This window comes from Megalops cyprinoides, chromosome 1 (genome assembly GCF_013368585.1).
Source record: "Megalops cyprinoides isolate fMegCyp1 chromosome 1, fMegCyp1.pri, whole genome shotgun sequence".
Lineage (NCBI taxonomy): Eukaryota > Metazoa > Chordata > Actinopteri > Elopiformes > Megalopidae > Megalops > Megalops cyprinoides.
Genome location: NC_050583.1, coordinates 14,952,077 through 14,972,330, shown reverse-complemented (window position 1 = coordinate 14,972,330; position 20,254 = coordinate 14,952,077). Strand labels below are relative to the sequence as shown.

Here is a 20,254-nt window from a genome sequence, read left to right as displayed (position 1 = left end):
CACGTTCTCCCAAGTTTTAAATTCCTATTTTACTCCACTTCTTCTCACTAGTAAGAGTAAAAAACGGTCTATATTTACATGAATTAATGTGGAAAGAAAATATATGACAATGACATACTTAAGCCAATGAAATATAATTGAAACAACAGCAATAAATGTCACACTAATAACCAGCAAGTATCAATAATTACATAGAGAAAATACAATAATAACAATAATAATAATAATTTGTTTTGCCAGGTAGTGTTCTTTAACTTTCTTGTAGGTTACTATTACTATTAAAAATAATCAATTTTTTAACCAGGAAATGCTGAATAAAAAAAGTCAAGTTTTATTTTTTTTTCCTTTTGAAATATTTTTATCTTCCAATAGTATGTGGTGTGTTGCTGTTGATGGCTGTTTTTACCAAAGGGAAAAAAAAAAAAAGCGGGAAAAAACAACTAGTAAAATTACTCCTTTTACACAGTTGTGTTGTCCTGGTAACTTAAATGGTGTGGTTCTCCTGCTTGCTCTCACCTCTTTGTTAATGCAGTCATGCAGCCGTTTCTGGCTGTTTCTGTGTTGCTCGGGTCCATCGGCTTTCTCAGTAGCTCATGTTAGGGGAAGTGCCTTTACATGTAGGAACACCTTATACTTTCCTGTGAGATGTGCAACTGCATGAAGTTGTCAAAAAAAAAAAAGCTTGGTGCATTTACAGGTTGGTGGAATTTAGTAGCAGTGGAGAGCATAACTGTAACTGTGGAGATGTAACTGTTTAGGGAATAGTTGCAATGTTATATTATTGTGTAATGTTGTGTGGAGCAAATTCTTTCAGTCCAAATTACATTGTTGCATTGCTGTCCTTTCCTATGGCCATGTGTGAATTTGGTGGGTTTTATGAAGTTACGTCGCAATTTTGTCTTTGTACAGAGTCCAATAACACTTTGCATTTCCCTCCCAAGGTGATAGAGGGGGTTCATTGCAAATGCAGCAACACGAGGTCCAAGGAAAGGGAAATCCAAGAAGGTGCGTGACCAGTTAGTACGGAGCAAATCTGCTGTATCCACCCCTATATATACTTGCCTGTGACAGAGGGAGAAAGAGAGAGAGAAAGGAGGGGGTGGTTAATACAGCAAGCAGAGGTTATATCCTTGCTAATCATTTATTATGTACATTTGGCCATTCAATATAAGCTGTTGTTGACGCTCAAAGAAGTGACAACATACATAGATGTAAGGGAAATTTTTACATGTAAGACGGCACAGCAAAATGCATCACAGTAAAAGGTAACTGCACACTATGTAGCTGATCAGAACTGGAGAAAATAACAGGAAAAAGAAAAGAGAAAAAACAACTGAACTCTTTCCAGTTCTCACTGATGCTCACTTTTAGGGAACAGAAGCGAGAGAAAAGGGGAGTCTTACCATGGCTCCCACACCGTAAGCGGCAGCCGCGGGTGTCAGAGCGTGGTAGGGGTCCGTAGTGTACACTCGGCCATAACTGAAAGACAAGAGTCACAGTTACACATACAATCCCCTCCAGAGACACAGTATACTCATATCTATCTCCACCCAAGGGCTAAGGGAGCAAAAAGCAAAAGAAATGAAATGGACATATTGCATGGTGACCATGAGAAATATACCAAGTGCTGCAGAAAAACATTGACAAACAGACCTATTAACTATTATATGTGAAACTCATCTTAAAATGGTAGATCCGAACTGAGGCAGACGTATGGTTATGCAGGGTATTATGGTAATATAGAAATACCGAGGTACACATGTGTGCAAAAAAAAAAAAAATGTCATCTTCAAATAGACACAACCACAGCTGCAGTCAGACGGGATGGGCATCAAGGGGGGCCCTCTTCTTCCAGAAGTCTGCGTCCATTATGACCTCACAGTGCTCAGGCCCCTTACCTGTCGCTGTATGCAGCTGCGGCAGCCGCAGCAGCAGTCGCCCCGGTTACAGCAGCGGGCTGAGCATAGCGATAGGCAGCGTAACCACCCTATGGGAGAGAGACAAAGAGGGAGAGTTCAGTGGCTGCGCATTACTCAGACTGACCCACTGAACTTCCACACATCACTGCAGAAAAGGAGAGAGTGGGAGAACAGCACTGACAACACATTGAGTGGGAGACGATGGCAGAGAGAGAGGGAGAGAGAGAGAGAGAGAGAGAGAGACAAGCACAGGCACTCGCACACAAAGTGTGAGACATTTCACTGTAACACAGGACAAACGGAACAGCGGGGTGCCTGTCAATTTAGCAGTCAGCCTGATGATGTGACAAAGCTCAGGACCTCACCTGTTGAGAACGGTTCGCTTTCTCAAAATGGGATGGGGGACACAAGACAGTCTCTGTGGCACAGGCACACTCACATGGCCACAACCAGACACCGAGAGACAAGCATGCATCCCAAATATTACATAGCAATCAGACGCACCACTGCATTCTACCCTAATCATGAACATATCCCAGCATTCCTGCACACGCCTGCACAAAGGCAAGGGGCTCCAGACAGGAAGAGTGAGTTGGGAAGGAGGAGTCAGAATGACTGAGGAAATTTTACAGAGCGCCAGGAGACATTAGGAAAAGACAGGATGGAGAGAGGAGGGAAGAGAGAGGAAAATGGAAGTTTGAGGACAAGAAAAGGGGGGAGGGAGAGTGGTAAGTGTTCCTGCATGCCACCATTGATCAGTTCAGCATGCTTAAAAGTGGAAGGAACAGATACAGGGATATTGGGAAGGGGTCCGGATGTAGAATTGACTAAGGATTCTAGAGTAGTCTGTGAATGGTTTCCCTGGTGCAGTCAACCCTGCATTGTTTCCAGTCCAACTAGCATTAATCAACAGAAAACTGTGATGGGAAATCTTTTCCAACCACACACAGACTCTTCTGGGAGTCACGGATCACGTTACAGAACGTAATATGGTTATAGCTAATGTCCTTCTCATTTTTCAATGATGAGATTTTATGAAAATATTCCCTAGTAAATACAGATGCGTGAATGTCTTCAACAGGTTGCTTTAAATATACATGTAAATGTCTTCACACATTTCTCTGCTGGTCTCATTTGTAAACAGCAGGTATGAAGAGCCTATATCTGAGACCTGAGTAATTTGGCCTAAATGTGAAATAAGATACACAGCACCAAGTAAAATCTCGACTTTGTAACACAGAACATATAAATATCATGTATATCAGTAACAATACTAATGCAGCTGATGACATTAGTGATAATGACCACAATGAAACCCCCCTTTCCAAACACCACCCATGTCAGATTCCAGTGAGTTAGTAGAAAAACAGAGAAGCGGTTATAATTCAAATTACCAATGTCAAAACAGTCATCATAATAATAGCAATAATAGTAATAATCCACACTGCGGTTCATGTGGGCCCTACCTGAGGCATTCTGGGACTAATGACAGAGTCCTGAAACACTATTCTACAGAGAGAACAGAAACAGCTATTGTCAACCTGGACACACGCACACAGACACGCACACTGAGACGCACGCACACACACACACACAAACACACATACACATTGAGCCGCCTAGTTATGAATGTATCTGCGTGTCAAATGTGTAACATGCCCTGTGTCTCCCAAAAATCCTGCACTGGAAATTCAGGTTAATTCAGGTGTGTCAGGTTAATGTGTATGTAATAGCACTAATAAATGTAGGTCATTAGCAGCAAGCTGAAAAAAAAAAAAAAAACTGATTACAAGACTCTGGTATGCCATATCCATCCAGAATTACACGGCTCAATGCGTTGCATTTACATTTCAGCATACATGCAAAAAACACTCGGAGACAGAGGGAAGGAGAGACGGAAAGAGAGAGAGAGAGAGGGAGGAGAAGAGGGGAGAGGAACTTTACTTACATACAGATCTGCAGCTCCATAAAACCCATCCTGATACACCACACTGAGAAGGATATAGAGGAGAGGAGGAGAGGAGAGTGGAAGAATGGAACGAAGGGCAGAGAGGGAAGAGAAGAAGCAGAGGGAGACAGTGAGGTAGAAAACGAATACGGCGAAGGACCATCAACAAGAGAAAATGGAGGTGAGAAGCAGAAATAGCAAGGGGGAGGAGAAAAGGGGAAAAACGCGAGGGAGAGCAAGAGAAAGAAAGAGAAGAGAGACATTATTTCACACACATGCAGCATGCATACTGAAATACAACTTCCATATCAGATTATAACATAATATCACACTAAATGATATCTTATCATTGTGCTGAACACATAATTATGCCTAACCAGAGACAAACTGTCTTATGAACCGGTTGACCCTTGCATGTCCCATATTCATGGGAATGAAAAGAGAGAGCTCCCGATTTTATTCATTGTCGGTGTGGCCTAGTGTTTAACCAGCTGGGCCCACAACCAGAAGACTGCAGGTTTGTTTCCCTAGCAAGACACTGCCATTGCACCCTTTAAGCAAGGCATTTCATTTTAATTCTTTCTGGAAATAAACAGCTGCACAAATGGATGTAAAATCTGAGGTGTGCAAACTGCCCTCGATGTGAGTGTCTGCTCCTCCAATATGAACAAATCAAATGCATAGTGGTAAGGTGTGGTATGGTGGTCAGTTACCTCTAAGCCTTTAAGGCATTTCATATTAGATATGGAAGTGGCATTTCACCATGTCAAAATGTGCCTTAGTATCTTCAAGAACTGGTTCATAATTAGTTTTGCTTGTGCACTCCCCCGTCCCCAAAACACATATCCATAACACCCACGGCAACATGCAGAGAGAGACGATGTGTGTGTTTATGTGTGTGAATGTACACATTCAGTGAGGATGAGTGCTATGTGAGAGTGAGTGAGAGAGTGAATGTGTCAGTGAGTGAGTGAGTGAGTGAATGCTGCATGGTGTGTGAAGATGAGTGAGTGACGTGTGATGTGTGAGAGTGACTGTGTATGAGTGGTATGTGAGTGAGTGAGCGAGTGAAAGGGTGAATGAAAGGTGTATGGTATTTCGGTATGTGACAATGAGTGTGTGATGTGTGTGAACGTGTCAGCGGTGTGTCGAGCGGGCAGTGGTTTTACGACACGCTGCACGTGGTGCCTCACCCAGGATAAGCTGTGATTGCAGGCTGTGGCACTGCGGCTCGAACAGCGCCGTAGACGGGGCGACCGCGGCCCCTGAGGTGAGCCCCCCTGAACGCCGCAGCAGTGGACGCTGCTGCTGCTGCTGCTGCTGTAGGGTACGGAAACCCTGGGACTGAGACAGAGTGAGGGAGGGAGAACAAGCAACTGTTACCAACCCAGAGAGACAGGGAGTAGTCTGTTAGCCAATGCACATATTTACTAACAAGACTGGACATTCTCACTGCGAGGCACAAATTACAAATATTAAATGCAGTAACATACAGAAAAAAAAAAACGCCTCACCTGTGTAGAGTTCTGGTCCATACATGGCTCCCACCATTGGACTCAGCTTCCACCCAGCTGAGAGACAGGGAACAGAGGAAGAGAGATGGAAAGTGGGATCCAAACGTAAAGAGACAAAGTAGGCAGAAACAAAGAGGAAACGGTGGGTGTGGAATGTATGAAAGAGAGGGGAAAAGGGGGAGAAATTCCAGAAGAAAGACAGATAAAGAAAATTAAACAAAGACTGAGGCATTTATGAGCTGTGTGCATGCATTCAAGCGCAGCTTGTGTGGCTGTCTTGTTTGTGAAGCATGGTGGTTTTAGTGGGTTACCGTAGGGCAGCGAGCTGAGAGCCTCTCCGTTGGTGTACGGGCTGACCATTTTCTTGTTGGTCATCACCCTAGCTGTAGCATTGTTCACCTGGGAGGAGAGTGAAAACAACATGAGCACCATTTTAACTGACTAAGGAGGATACACACACACACACACATTCAGACACAACCACTACAGACAATTACATATACCATACTAGAAGACTAAGCGAAGGAATCACTAGACAAATATTCAATGTCAGCAAAAGCACTGAGGATAAAGTAGGATATACATAATTCTCACTTGACATCGCTACTACAGTAGAATAAAATCACTTTCCTCTTGGACCTCCCTTTCATTCCCTACATGGAGAGGTATGAAAACAGAGGCCTCTGATCTGTGATGGTGTCTTTGTTGCCTGTGTACGTGTCAATGGATTTGTCAGTGGTGATTTTCACTGTGAAAGATTTTGTGAAGATGTAGCCATAACCCTCATTATCACCAACAGGGCGCTGACTGCTGTCTGTAGCTAGTATGCTGCATCCTACACATCCTGCTTTTTGGAAGCACACCCGTGTGTCAGTGAATTTATTTGCAATGGATTCAGACGTGATTTGAGACACTAGTCATGCCACAATTTGTTGAGAAATTTTTTTTAAGGGTGGGGGCTGCATTACTTATATAGGGAGCATGCATTTGGCAGAGAGAGAGAGCCAAGCCAGAGCCCAGCAGACATGCATTTGAAGATATTGACTTTCTTTGCAATCCCTGTTTACTGTTTTGTCAGATATCAGAGAGGGGAGGGACAATCAAATGGAGAGGAATGATTCCCAGAAATGGACCATCAGTTTAGTAACTGGATTGAGCATGCTAAACTGTGAGACGATAATGAGAGGGATCATAAATTGTCACGATGGTAACATAGCAAAGTAGACATTTGGATTATTTCATCTGTATGTAGTGTATTCACTTCCTGTTTTAGAGTCAGTCTGGGATATTATGAACCTGCATAACATGCACATGTTTCATAGTAGGTGAATCAGATCTGTCATCTTTTATTTTGTTATGGTTTCCATATGTAATCATATAGGGTAATCCAATGCTGAATTATGTCAATGAGAGAGCCTCAAAAAATATTAACCCATAAGAATGTGGTGTTACTAGTGCTCTTGGCTACAACACAGACATGCATAACAACTGAACAAAGGAGGAGACATAATAATGTGGAGTATATATCAGACAATTCTGCATGGGATTAAACAACTAAAAACACTCCTTTTCACCCCACCCTTCCCCACCCCCAAAACCCGTAACAACAAAAATATTAAATGTAAAAAGAAAGTCATTACAAAGATACTTTAAAAGTAAAAAAGGGGGTCAGCAGAGGGTAAGGAAGAGAGGGAAGCAAAACAAATGCAGTTGTCCAACAAAAAATAGCCGCACTATTAAAATACAGAAATTGGACACAGCCAGCTATGGGCGCATTACATGACTAAGATTGAGTGCAAAGAACCAAAAACAGCCAATCAGCAAGCACTGGATGCAGCACAGAGCAACCAATCAACACAATTTGCAGCACACCCAATCAAACACATACAAAGAGACAGAGAAAGAAGGCTGGAAGTGGAGGAGGTTGGAGAGAGGGATGCAGGTAAGACACTTAGCCAGTCCACAATAAAAAAACACAACAATGATCGAAGGAAGAAACAGAGAGAGAGAGAGAGAACACTTAATCACATAAGCAACACCGAGACAAACTATGTTCATAAAACAAATACCAAGGTGCATCGTACAAAAAAGCCATTTAAATCAGTGACCATTCTCCTACAAAATATCACTAAAATGTGGAAGGGAGAGAGCGTACCAGAGAGATGGAGCAAGAGAGACAAAGGAGTAGAAATAGCAATCATCATACCCCGAAATAAATCAGACGATAAAGTCCAAACACTGCCAGGCATTAATATTTGGTGTCACAAACTACAACTAGTAGGCAAAAATATTCACACATCATCCAAAACCAAACCAAACCAAATAACAAATATAGAATATAAAAGGAAAAAGAGGGAGAGAGGCCCCCTTCAAAATAAGTAAATAAATAAGCCAGGACATCCCCCACCCCCACCCTGCAATAATAAAAAAAAAATCTATCTGGAGTGAGGTACAAATTGCTGCATTAATTTCTCTATACGGCTGTCAATAGCAGAAATGGTTAGAATTTCCTTGTATTGTGTGAGACTCTGTCTTGATTTGGTCTAGTCAAGAGACAAAGATGACACTATATATTTTTTTTAATTTGGGCAGAATGGAGTATGAATGACCCAGTTACTCTATCATGGTCAAAGCACATGTGTCCCAGAAACCCATGTCTCTCTAAGAGCACTGGGGGAAAGGTGGGGGAGAAACTCAGATTCAGAGAGTTTCTTGGTGGTACTGACATATAAGGCAACCTGATGGACAACCCAGTTTCTGACTGAGTGGAACTATGGGATGGGTGGTGGTGGGGGTAAGAGGGCATGGGTTTGCCTCACATACTTCAGCACAGGGAGAGAGAGCTAATATTTGAAACTGCAAAGCACACACCCATGAATGACAAAGACTTCTACTTGCTCAAAGCTGCTTTTTAACAAAGGATCAAAAACACCATAGTGGTTAGACTGAATGCAGAATCGCTACACCAATCAGAAAAATACACTATGGCACTGATTTTTCAATGAAAAATGGATTTGTTACATTCATTCATAGATCTGTATCTGTCAGGATAGAATCAGACGTGAAATTGTAAAATGATTGGCATAAAATTGGTACAAATAGCTAGTTTTCAACTAACGAGATGAGTACTAGTAATGTACTGAGTACAGTACCACATAAAACCTAAAATATCCCCTGGGTTATTCACATTACCAATTTGGTGAAACGGAACAGAAGAAAATCAGGTGAACCTTGGCAGTCAGATCACTGCAGAGAGGAAGAGGCTTAGATTTGGTCATTCCAAGGAAGTGTTAATGGTGCAGGCAGCAGAAAGGTGTTTACCTCCGTTCTGTATGTAACCTGTGATCTGTATTGACTACTGTGCTTCTCTGTGTGCTTTATTTTTCAATTTAAATGAACCGGGTTTAAATTATTACATTACACTTGAGCAGACAAGAGACACAGTACACACATATATATAACAACAAATATCAAATTGTCCATTATACTGGCTCCATTCGATATTCTTTACCTCATGTCCCAATTCTTCCAAATCCAACTAACAACTTTCATTTTCGAAAGCCAAGTTTAGCACACTACATCATAATCTATAACACTACCACAGTCCTCTATGGTTTTGTGTACAACACTCCTCTACACCTCAGTCTGCCACAATCATACTTAGAACAGTCCTTTACAGTCCCATTCACTAAGGAGGAGCAAAAAGCACAAGTCACCAGTACTGACTTGTAGTGTGCAGCACAATACTCAAAGACACCACCCAGAACAGTACAGAGTAAAACAGACTGGCAGGGTATGTGATGCCACATAGTGTGCAACACGATCCTAGTGGAAATCCAGTCATCTCAAACATACAATGAATGGCACTATACTGCAGTCTGGTTCAATAAAAGCATGCACAGACTTATGCCCCCTTAATTTTTAAATGTCATTACCCAAATACAGTACTGTGATTGGGGGCCCACAGGTTTCATCATGCTTGCTAAAGGTTAATACTTTAGATACAATGAAACTACATAATGTTTTTGTCTTGATTTATTTAAATAATGCTTTGTCTTTTGGCTCTAAACTTAACAAACAAAGTAAAAAGCAGAATGAATATGAAATTCATCCCACTGGAGAATAAAGTAATTCTTATCCCCTTGTTAAAAAGCACGTCTGTTTTCATTTTTAATTGTACTCTTAGGGGATGGGCGGGGTCAGTCAGCGAAGATGTCATATGTACAAAAACTTACCCTTGCCAAGGAAACGGCGTGAGGACACGCGAGCAGTTACCGTGGAGACTGACAACAACACACATAGAAGTCATCAGGGAAACAGAAAAAATATGATAAATAATAAACCAACAAACAACCCAACAAAGAAAAATACACCCACCCCCCAACAAAACAACAGAAATGAAGATAAAAGGTCAGACAGAAAAAGAAAGAAGTGTAGTATCTTCTGAGTAGGTCACTGCACAATGCTGTAAGCAGTCTGTTCTGTGCCATTCTGCCTCTGTTCAGAGGACAGACTAACCTACTGTTTCTAGTCACTGTAGCACCAGTGTTTGTAACTCCCATGAGGACAGATAGACAGCGAGGGACAATGGAGACAAGTGAGAAGACATCTTTAAAATACATTTATTTTGTAATGATGATTCAGTACTCCATCCTGTCAACCAGTCCAAGGGCTACTGTAGCCTTTAGGCAAATGAAAAATAAGCTAAAATGGTGCACTGCATATCACCAATTGTGATATTCTGTGTTGTTTTACATACCCCCTGTTATGTAAGTATTTTTAGGATTATATTTTATATATTGTATTATTTACACATTTTAAGATGAAAAAAGACCTGGTAATTATGTTACAATCAAATACTTCCACCATCACAAAATTTACATGTTCATAAGTTAATACCTACAGATTGGAGGAAGTAGGAAACTACACCAGCAGTTACACAAATTTAGTACTCTTTGTCAACACAAGATGGCAATATAAGTACTAGAGATTTGTAGAGTTTGTCTGTCACCTACTGATTGCAATATGAGCCTCTCTAAGGTCATACGAATCATAGACCAGCTACTTTTATTTGGTTTGTAAATGCAACAGAGAGAGGAGAAAATAAAAGAGCAAGGAATTAAAAAGTACTTTCAGTTTCATCATTGTGTTCCACTCCAAACCACATTACCTGGCCAAAAATTAGGAGAAAGAGACAGAGAAAGAGAGTGAGAGAGAGAGGGAGAAAGAGGTGAAAACACAGGGGCCAGAGATAAAAAGACAGGTGTAAACAGACACAAAAATCAGACAAGTATGAGGGGTAGAGCTTCTTAATAGAGACAAGGGAAGGACTTTCCAAGGGTTTGGTGAGGCATAGACAAATGTGACTGGCATGGACAGAGAGAAAAGGAAATAGAGATGGATGAGGCCAGAAACTGTCCAAGAGAAAAGGAAAGAGGACCGAGAGGAGTGGAAAGAGAGCAAAATGTCTCTCTCCCCCATTCGTCCTTCCTTTCTCTCTCCAATACACTCATGCATACACACCCAGACCAACACCCTTAATAGTTCAAAATTTTTTCATCATGCAAAGGTCATCACACAGAAATGAACCTATGATTTAGCAGTTACATCCAAAGCAAGAGTCAGACAGGTGACAGCCCCGAGGTAAATCTACACAGACAACTAATGTGGACACCATCTTCAACCATCATCTGAAACAATGTCATAATTCGATACACTACAGCAACCATATTTATTAACAGAATTTTTAGAACTTGACAAAAAGAATCAGCCATCTTTACCAGCTGAACAAAGACGGTAAACAAATCCAAAAAGGAATGAACCATTTCTTTAAAAGTAAACCGATTCACATTTGGTAACAGGAAATGACAACTGTTTCAAATGATGGACTGTTATGCGTTTCCCTGGCAACGGCTCACAATTAGCCATGCAGAACCAGACACAGTAAAGGCTAATCGATATGATGGAACCTTGTTCTTATGGCAACTAGATTACGGTATTACAGCAGAATACAGGATTACAGAATACAGTCTCTGTAATGCAACCCAACTTATCTTTGCTAGAAACCTACGCAAGGAAACTGGAGACACATGCAAAGAGGAACGTTCTCATTTAGTTGGTGTTCCTGACCATTGTGTTCCTATTCACCTCAATCAGACATCTGACAAAAAAAAAAAAACTCTGCGCCCAGGTCAAGCCAACACCATCACACACACAGACAGGGACAGTGCAGCCAGACTGACAGAAGGATGGACACAAAGACAGACAGATGGACAGGAACAGCAGAAGACAACTCTGACAGTAAGGTGAAGGAGAACAAAAACAAAAAAAAAAAAAATTACGAGGAGGGTTAGTCACCAGTTTGGCCACTTACATTGAACAATCTACTTGTGCTCTTTGAAAGTGTAAGGGTAACGTGACTCCTTCAAGGCGCAGAGCTTTCACCAGAGAGAGGAGCAAGCTCAAATGGAGCACAGTGTGTCACTACCACAGGATAGAAAGTTTGAACATCTTCAGTCCAAGCAGAGTCAGAAACACTGTGGCTAGAGTCCATAAGATCACCACAGCAATCACTAAAAAAGGCATGCATTTACATGACAGCAAAAAACAATGTGTCTTTACAAAAAAAAAAAAAGCCCACTGAATCCTAACCAATTATATAATCAATAAAGACTGCCGTTTCATTTAGATGGGTTTGGCCAATTGATAATTTTGAGCCTTAGGGCTTGGGTTGACAATCTTATCACATACTTAGCACAAAGATGACATCCATCGCCATGCAGTATGCTCTCAACAGTCATAAACCGTATCGTGTTCACAGAGGCGCCACCCTCCGGAGCCTCCATTTATGCCTGCCGACTGTAACCTCGGTGACCGAGACTGAATGCCGACGCATGCACTAACACACACAAATCTCACACCAAAACTACCGGGCAGCCAAGCCACACTGTAATATCCATTTCACCCCCCCCGACTCATGCACATACCGCGGCTGAGAAAAGAAAGCGCGCCATGCGTGGCTAGAATACTGAAATGAAAGGGGGAAACGATGCAGGTATGGTTGAGAGCGCAGCATGACAGCAGACCCTTCACAGCCTTGCATTGCTCGCCTCCAACAGGCCTCCCCGGGCCTCCGTGAGACCAGCTAAGAACGGGACCGTTTCTGAGCTGAGTGGGGGGAAAAAGCCACGAGAGACACCAGATCACCTAGTCTGAGTTTTAGCATGTACACCGTGAGCTGTTGCTATGGGCATCATAGAGGCCCCATTCCAAAGACTACATGAGCTCCTATACCAGAAGACTCAAACCAGACAGAATTGTTAGTTTTTTGAGCGGTGGTTCAGCAACCTCAGGAGAGCATCACTTTGCAAGGGGCATCTATAAAACAGTCAAATCACAAGATAATATGGCCTCCATAAATACCACCCAGCACCCTATGAATCCTGTGCTGATCGCGTTAAGGTGCCAGTTCAACTCATGCAATACCTGCCCTTATAGGTCCATGCAACAGTAAACACTCTTGCACTGAGTGATAGAGCTACCGAACCCATGCAGCAGCGATTGTAACCCACGCAAGCTCTGCATTATTCAAACAAACAGTCAGGATATCATCTGGAAAACACTACAGTTGGCCAATTCTCCTATGCAGAAAGGAGGTTTTATTAAGCTTACACATCCTTGTCATTGCTATTTATATGGCATTTCGTGCTGTTATGTTAATATATCTGTTTTTGCCAGTGCTCGAAAAAAAATCAGCATTGCAGGTGTATAATTTCAGTAAAGACAAGGGGTGCCCAAACAGTTACTCTATGAGGAACACATCAGAGCTCTGAGATCCCAGTCTTTTCATTATTTCAGTGGACTCTGATCTGTAACATCCTGCACGCAATGTCCTCTCATCCTGCGGGATCACAAAGGACAGCAGTCTGCGAAGGTCACTTTAATGCTGATCTTTGTGCTGAAACTTTTTTTTTTTTTTTTTTTTTAAAGCTAGATAATGAACAGGTCAGCCAAATGAACCCATGCAGAACTCTACTGTAAGTCCAAATAATCAATAAATACTCAAAGAAAGAGAAATTCACAACTGTAAGCCCATGCAGAATTGTCACAGTCAATGCATAATTGAAATATGTGTGGCATCACTGACAGAGCACCCATGGACACTCTGTAATGGCGTTTAAAAAAAAAAAAAAAAAAACATGCACCAATCCAGTTGAGGAGAGACACCATGTACCACAAAAACAAGGGAGAGAGAGATGCCATGGAGGAATAAAACAAGCTGATGGTGCGAAAACAGGACATGCGACTCGTGTGATGGGCCACACCCTCGCAGCCTGGCCAAAACAAATCCAGACACACTTCAACCCGGAACAGACTGGCAAAGCCAATGCCGAAGCAAGACCAGCGTAGAACATGGCAGGGGGGAAGGATACGTCAAATCAAGAGTACAGGCATGGTGCAACAGCGGGGGGCGAATTACCTCGATCTTGCGCCCTTCCACCACAGTACCGTGGAGCTTCTCCCTGGCCCTCTCTGCCTCTGCGCTGGTCTCAAATGTCACAAAGCCGAAGCCCTGGGAGAAAATGCAGACGCAGGGGGGGGACAGGGAGATGAGAGACACAATGGAAGAGAGCGGGGGGGGGGGGGGGGGGGGGGGGCAGAGAGAAATGGGAAAGAGGAAGAGAAAAGGAGAGGAAGGAAGGAGACACAAAGAGCAAGGGAAAGCAGAGAGAAGGAAAACAAGACAGGTAGAGAGATGAAAATATGAAAAGCGATGTAAGCAAGCAGATAAGTTGACAGAGCCACGGACAGAAGGAAATGAGAAAAGAGTGCAAATGAACAGCTTTTTAACTATATATTCTGTATACATATTCTGGATAGAGTCGGTCCACATCTCTGTCCCACTCACCTTTGATCCTCTCTCGTTAAAAATGATTTCAACATCGAGTATTTTTCCAAATTGCTGAAAAGGAACAGAAAAAATACATTGAGCATCTCAGACTCTGAAAGGCATATAGGTACATTTTATATTTGTCTAAATAACATACAGTAACAGCACTACTTTGCCTTTCTGTATAAAAAAGAAATTCTAAATAACTGTGATCCCCACTAGATGGCAGTACAAGCCAAGATAAACAACCTGTGTTTGATCCTTTCCATTCTCTTTGCGGCATTCTTCCTTTCTTTTTACCTTAACAGCTCTATCCTTTCTTTCTAAGTAACACGTCTCTGTTTTTTCTCTCGTTTATGTCCTTCTGATGAAAAGGGATGAAAAAACACATGTCTAAGTTTGAACAGACCGTTCCTCCACCACTTCTACCTTCTTATCTGGCTGGGACACAAAGCTGATGGCCACATTCCCAGACTCTTACCCCAAACATCTGCCTAAGGTCCGGGTCTCGGAAGCGGAACGGAATGTTTGAGACGTGGAGCCGTTTTGGGGTCCCTTTGCCCTCGGAGGATTCACCCCCTCCTGCGCCTCCTGGTGCCCCACTGCCTGCCCCAGCCACACCTTGACCCTCTATCTGAGAAGCGCCATCTGCCTGCTGAGAGAGAAAATGCCTGTTATATTCCTGGTCGTCCGGCGTCAAAAGGTTGTGTGCGCAGCAGATACCTCAACAGCAATGCAACCTTTACAGTGAGTCTTCTGAAACAAAGGCAGACTAGGACACCACTCACTTGGGCATTTAAACTGTTGGGAACAGCTGTTGAGCCATCTGCCCCACTGCCTGCCTCTGGCGGTCCCTGTCCCCCTGCACCAAACACACCGCTTCCAAAATCCAACCCCAGCCCATTCTGCGGCGGTGGCGGAGGTGGCGGAGGCGGGAAGGCAGAGAAAGGTGGGGGTACAAGCACCTCCTGAGCCCCTGCTGAATCCTGGGAACCCTGAAAGAGACCGGGAGTAAGGTTAATTCAACATGCTCAGGAGCTGGGTGTACATTACAGTACCCTGTGCTCAGAGATCGCTTTAATCGGTACTGTATACACACTAACTGAATTCTATCTTAATGTACTTTATATACAGTTCATAAACACTATCCATACAGAGGAGGAGGTATTACTGATCTTAAATTTCACCAACCCCTCTTCCCTTCCATATCTCTGTGACAGCAAGTGGTTTTCTGTCAGACTAGCATGAAATATTCACCACACACACATCTATTATTGAGCGTCTGAAAGTCGGATACACACGCTGCAACAAAATGATGAGCGGTTAGCCTTATCTATCCAATTATATACACACCACACACACAGATACACACACGCTACAAAGCGAAAGAGAGATAAATTAATGTTAACACTGCGGAATTAGGCTCCCCATGTTGCCTTGTTTCTTGCTACCACCATCTAAAGGTCACCACAGTCTCATGAAATGACACAGATAATTCCCATCTTTGCAGGAAGTCACATCATATTTTGTTCAAGTACTAAACAAAATGGAACCCCTGCGGCAGCATATAGCATGCGTGCATGATTAAACCAGTGTGCATCCATGTGCACCAGTACAGTAACTACAGGCTGCATCCACTGCCTACTGACTCACAGTAACCAACACACTGTCATGGGGCACAGATGCTGTGATTTGTCAAATGTGCATTCCTGGCTCTCTGACAGCCGGGCACTGCTGCCCTAAAAGGTAGTATTGTGCAGAGGGAGGGAGAAAAGGAGAGACAGAGGGAGAGAGGGCGGGCCGGCGAGAGGAACGAGCCAGATGATAATAATGACTTTCATCACTAGCATTTCAGGTCCCATATGAACTTCCACTCTCTCTCATTCTGAGCAATCTTGCATTGTCATTACTATTGATTTGCTTAGCAAACACCCTTGTGTGGAGGAACTGACATTGCTTGCAACTGTGCTCTTTACACAAGTTCTGTTACCCCTTACAACTCCAGCCGCAGAGAGACAAAACTCACTCCTGGGTACAAAGACACTGTCGCTATTTGTATTGCCAGAGATGAGTCACACCACAGATATCATATACACAGCGAACAATGAGTAATTCTTAACAATTACAGTCAACAGCTATTACTAAAGACATTTCCTTCTTATTCAGCATTACTGTAACTAGTTATTGTATAGATTACACAACAGCTAGCTGCATAGCTGTCTGGAAGTACTAGAGTACAGAACTGTTTAGGCCATATGCCATCTAAATTCATGAGTAATGAAACAGTGAAGACAAAACAATCCGATGAAAATTTGGTAAAGCGTACACAAGGACCAACCTTCACAAGCACACAGGACTAAACATCCAACACAATGCACACAGGGACCTACAGACGTTCCACATACTGTACTTTCTGCACCCATGACAACACGGACCACACAACAGTCACAAACTCTGGCAGCAAGACAAGTGCATGCAGTCAGACACAGTGTATGGTACATCACCACATACTCAAAAACCGTACAACATCTACATCCGTGCAATAACTCACAAATATTACAACCAGTCACTGTTCCCAGTAATGGCAGCATTAACGTACTCATATACACATATTTCTTTTTTACCATCCTCAAAGTTATCATAGAACGTTGAATCTCTCAAAAGCAAGCACGGTTACCTGAGACACCATGTGTGTTCCAACACAGCAGGCGGAGATGGAAAAAAAAAGGGCAACGAGGGCGAGAGACAAGAGGATCGACCCGCTGAGTGAGCCTCTGGAGTCTATATGATGTGGCTCTGTCCACACGTGTAGCACACCGCAGATTAGTGAGTGTCACTCTGTGTGCCGCCACATGTGTTTTTTCTGTTCTGTCAGAGTATGTATAAGAGCACTGGAGAACATAATTTATAGTCCTCTCTTGCCAGCATACGTGTCAGTTAGAGAGAAGTGTTCGGTTATATAGCTAATACTGTAGATTGCAGGAAAAAAAACGTATCAGGAATAAGCACTGCAAGCTGATTTATTGATGTCGTTTTCCTGAAGAGTGTAACAAAGAAAAAAACTTGCTTAAACTTCTTTTTCTCCCTTTCCCCTCTTTCTCTTCCTCGTAATTGTTCTTTTTCACTCTATCCCCAGGGACTGGAAAACACGTTCAATCTTTCGTCCTGCTTTTCGCCCCCCTCATTCTCCCCACCCCCCACCCCCTCCCCTTTGACTCTTTCCTGCTTCAGAAAACCCAGATGGGAATTTTGCCTCTGTCCCGCCCTACCACGTCATCCGAAGCCACCACAGCTTAGAAATTTGACCCGGGCCTGTCAGTCAACCTCCCGCATATCACCACCTTCCATCTCCTAATAAGGATCCCCTGTGCCTTCCTTCCCTGCCACTCCCGCCCCATTTTAAACCAATTAAACTTACAACTGACTTTTTTTCTCCCCTCCCACTAAGCTTTAAAAAGAGCTAATAGGCTGAAACGTCCCAAGGTACTACAGCCAAAGCAGCTCACAACATTTGTTAAAGGCAACCTACTGTAATAACTTGTGTGAACTGTAAGCACACAGAAACATGAAGTCTGTATTGGAGACTATATATCGGACTATATGCATCACAGATACATTCATCCTACCCTCGCAACTTTAAACAGAATGTGACACCAGGTCATTTTTTAATAAAAAGTGCATTGTCTGTGTCAGGGATGGACAAGTACAGACCACAGCCTTAAAATCTCCCTTATCTTTGTGGGGCAAAGATATGTTCGTTGTTTTGAAAAAAGGCCCAAAAGTAAACTGTTTATTTTAAAGTTGTGGGTGTCTCGTGGGACTGCAGACACCAGGTTTCCACACATTGTTGAAAAGGCAGGCTAGAACACAAAACCGTAGCTGGCTGTAGTTAGTTAGGTTAACATTCAAGCCTGCCAATTCACCGCAACAGCTGGGGTGTAATGAGGCCCATGGGCTCCAAGCTGCCCATTCGTTACATACGTGGATGGGATACCAAGACAGCTGAGCCAAACGGAGCACATTCAGGGACTAGATGTAGTGCCCATTACAGTGCAATTACATCTAAACGAAGACGGGGGACAAGGCAGAAAGGATGGGTTCAGCTGAAGCCGATGTGCCTCAAAGCGGCATGGGGATGAATTCTGAACACTCCACGGGAAAAGCCCAGGCACTATGATTTCATGCTTATTTTATGTGTGCATGTGCATGTGCATGTACATGTAGCACTGGCTAAAGACCATATATTGCACGTTAACATGTTACGGTTTTGGCACGTGCAGAATTAACCTTCACAACACGTGCAAGGATTTGAATTTTGTTGAACCGAATTGTGATTTGGGGTCAATTCCATTCCAATTGTTTCAATTCAGGGGGAAAAAAAAAAAACTCAAATTGAACTCATGAATTGAAAGTCAGCAATCACCTCCCATACAGATTTTTTTTCAATGAATCAATGAAATTTCAATTCATTTATTGAACTGACTGAGCTTAAATGGAATCGAGTCCAGCCCTGGAGTTTCAGAGAATGCACATGTGGCATTGTGTGTGCACGATGTCTGTAATGGCAGCTTCTGTTGGTGACGTTTGCAGAAGGTCCTCCTGTCCCCCAGGGCATACACTGGGGTGGGGCTTCAAAAATACACCTCTCACCTTTTTCTTAAAACAGTGAAGTCAATATGAGGTAGAAATATAAGTGCATATTCAACAACCTTCATTCTCTGTGGGTGTATATGAACTGCCATATTCTTTCTTAGTGTTAAAAATCACACCTGAATACTAGTTTGCACAGAGAGAGACAAACAGCTTGAATGCAAAAAAATTATACTTTTTTTTTTTCTTCACATCACATTTGCTACCATTTCTGAGAAGACTGTGGTTGGTTGTGCCACCTTTAAAAATCAATTCACACCCAATTCCTTCCTCTCTCCCCTCCCCCGCTTTCTCCTGCTCTTAAAGAAAAACATTTAGATAACAGCTGCTTCAGCCCCAGGGCAGAAGACGAGAGAGAGAAAGAGGTCGAACTGTAAGGGGAGCGCAATCCCACGTTGCACAAAAATATAAATATATTTAAGGAAACTGGCAAAATCAATATCTGCTCTGACAGACTGACTGCAGTAGACCCTCAAAGTATGGCAACATGACACAGGCAAGGGGCAAGAATGCAAGAGAGGGACTGGGGCAAGAGAGAAAAGGCTAACAACTGTTTCTTGGCACCTGTCTCTTTCACTCAAAGAACAGACTGACTTACAAAGACAGCTGGGACGACAACAAAGAATTTCTTTACCTCCCTTTCCTCCCCCTCTCCCCTTCGTAGCCTCTCACTGCAGCGCCAGACCTGTGTTGGGTCAGGCCGGAGCGGCCATGCATTGCCACTGCAGACCCACACACTACTGTGTGATCTTGCTGGAAAGTTTATTTGCTAAATCATCCGTTATTGAAATAAGGTGGTGCACACCACTGTTCGATGCAGACGCCAGAGGCCCAAGGCATGCATGAACATGACAAAATGTCACGCATTCACCCTGAGTCCTCTCCCTCTGTTTTACCGTCTTTTACGTGTCTAGAAACGTCTGGTCGTACAAGTCAGCTCGGATCATTATGCAATTCTCAGATAACTCGGACCTCTTTAGGTGTTTCTTTTTTAAAAATTAATTTCCATTTGCAGAAACCCTCACTTGAGACATCCAGAGCACAGAAAAGCAGAAACACTCAACATCCTCAGTCCTGATACAAACCAAAATCAACTTCGAGTAACACAAAATACATACGTTCCACATACCAGACCTGAACCGCTGAAACCACAGCACCGCAATAAAAAAACAGCAATTCAATATACAAGCAGCCAGGCCAGCATCAGATATCAACTCACCGGCAACACCGTAGGATAGTACAGTCCCATCATCGTACGTGTGAGTGAATCACCAAAAATGCCTCCTCTCCACTGCTCCCCTCTTCTCTTCCTCTCTCAGTAGCTGGGTTTGCC

General features: G+C 43.0%; 1 protein-coding gene across 5 annotated transcripts in view; it reads right to left on the bottom strand.

Annotated features, from left to right (window-relative positions):
* Positions 1-381: 381 nt before the first annotated feature.
* Positions 382-20,254, bottom strand: part of LOC118775723 (RNA binding protein fox-1 homolog 2-like) — a 33,998-nt gene continuing 14,125 nt past the window's right edge. The window contains exons 1-12 of one of the 5 annotated variants that reach the window (XM_036525797.1): positions 20,141-20,210; positions 15,060-15,266; positions 14,753-14,926; positions 14,290-14,343; positions 13,861-13,953; positions 5,693-5,780; positions 5,382-5,438; positions 5,061-5,211; positions 3,868-3,910; positions 1,899-1,987; positions 1,404-1,479; positions 382-1,062 (exon numbers count right to left, since the gene is read on the bottom strand). In XM_036525797.1, the coding sequence (XP_036381690.1) occupies positions 1,018-1,062; positions 1,404-1,479; positions 1,899-1,987; positions 3,868-3,910; positions 5,061-5,211; positions 5,382-5,438; positions 5,693-5,780; positions 13,861-13,953; positions 14,290-14,343; positions 14,753-14,926; positions 15,060-15,266; positions 20,141-20,173 (1,110 nt within the window). In that variant the 5' untranslated portion in view covers positions 20,174-20,210 and the 3' untranslated portion in view covers positions 382-1,017. Of the gene's footprint in view, positions 1,063-1,403; positions 1,480-1,898; positions 1,988-3,385; positions 3,429-3,867; positions 3,911-5,060; positions 5,212-5,381; positions 5,439-5,692; positions 5,781-13,860; positions 13,954-14,289; positions 14,344-14,752; positions 14,927-15,059; positions 15,267-16,948; positions 17,211-20,140; positions 20,211-20,254 lie in introns of those variants that run through there. The other 4 variants (XM_036525806.1, XM_036525773.1, XM_036525782.1 and 1 more) reach the window with 4 other exon arrangements.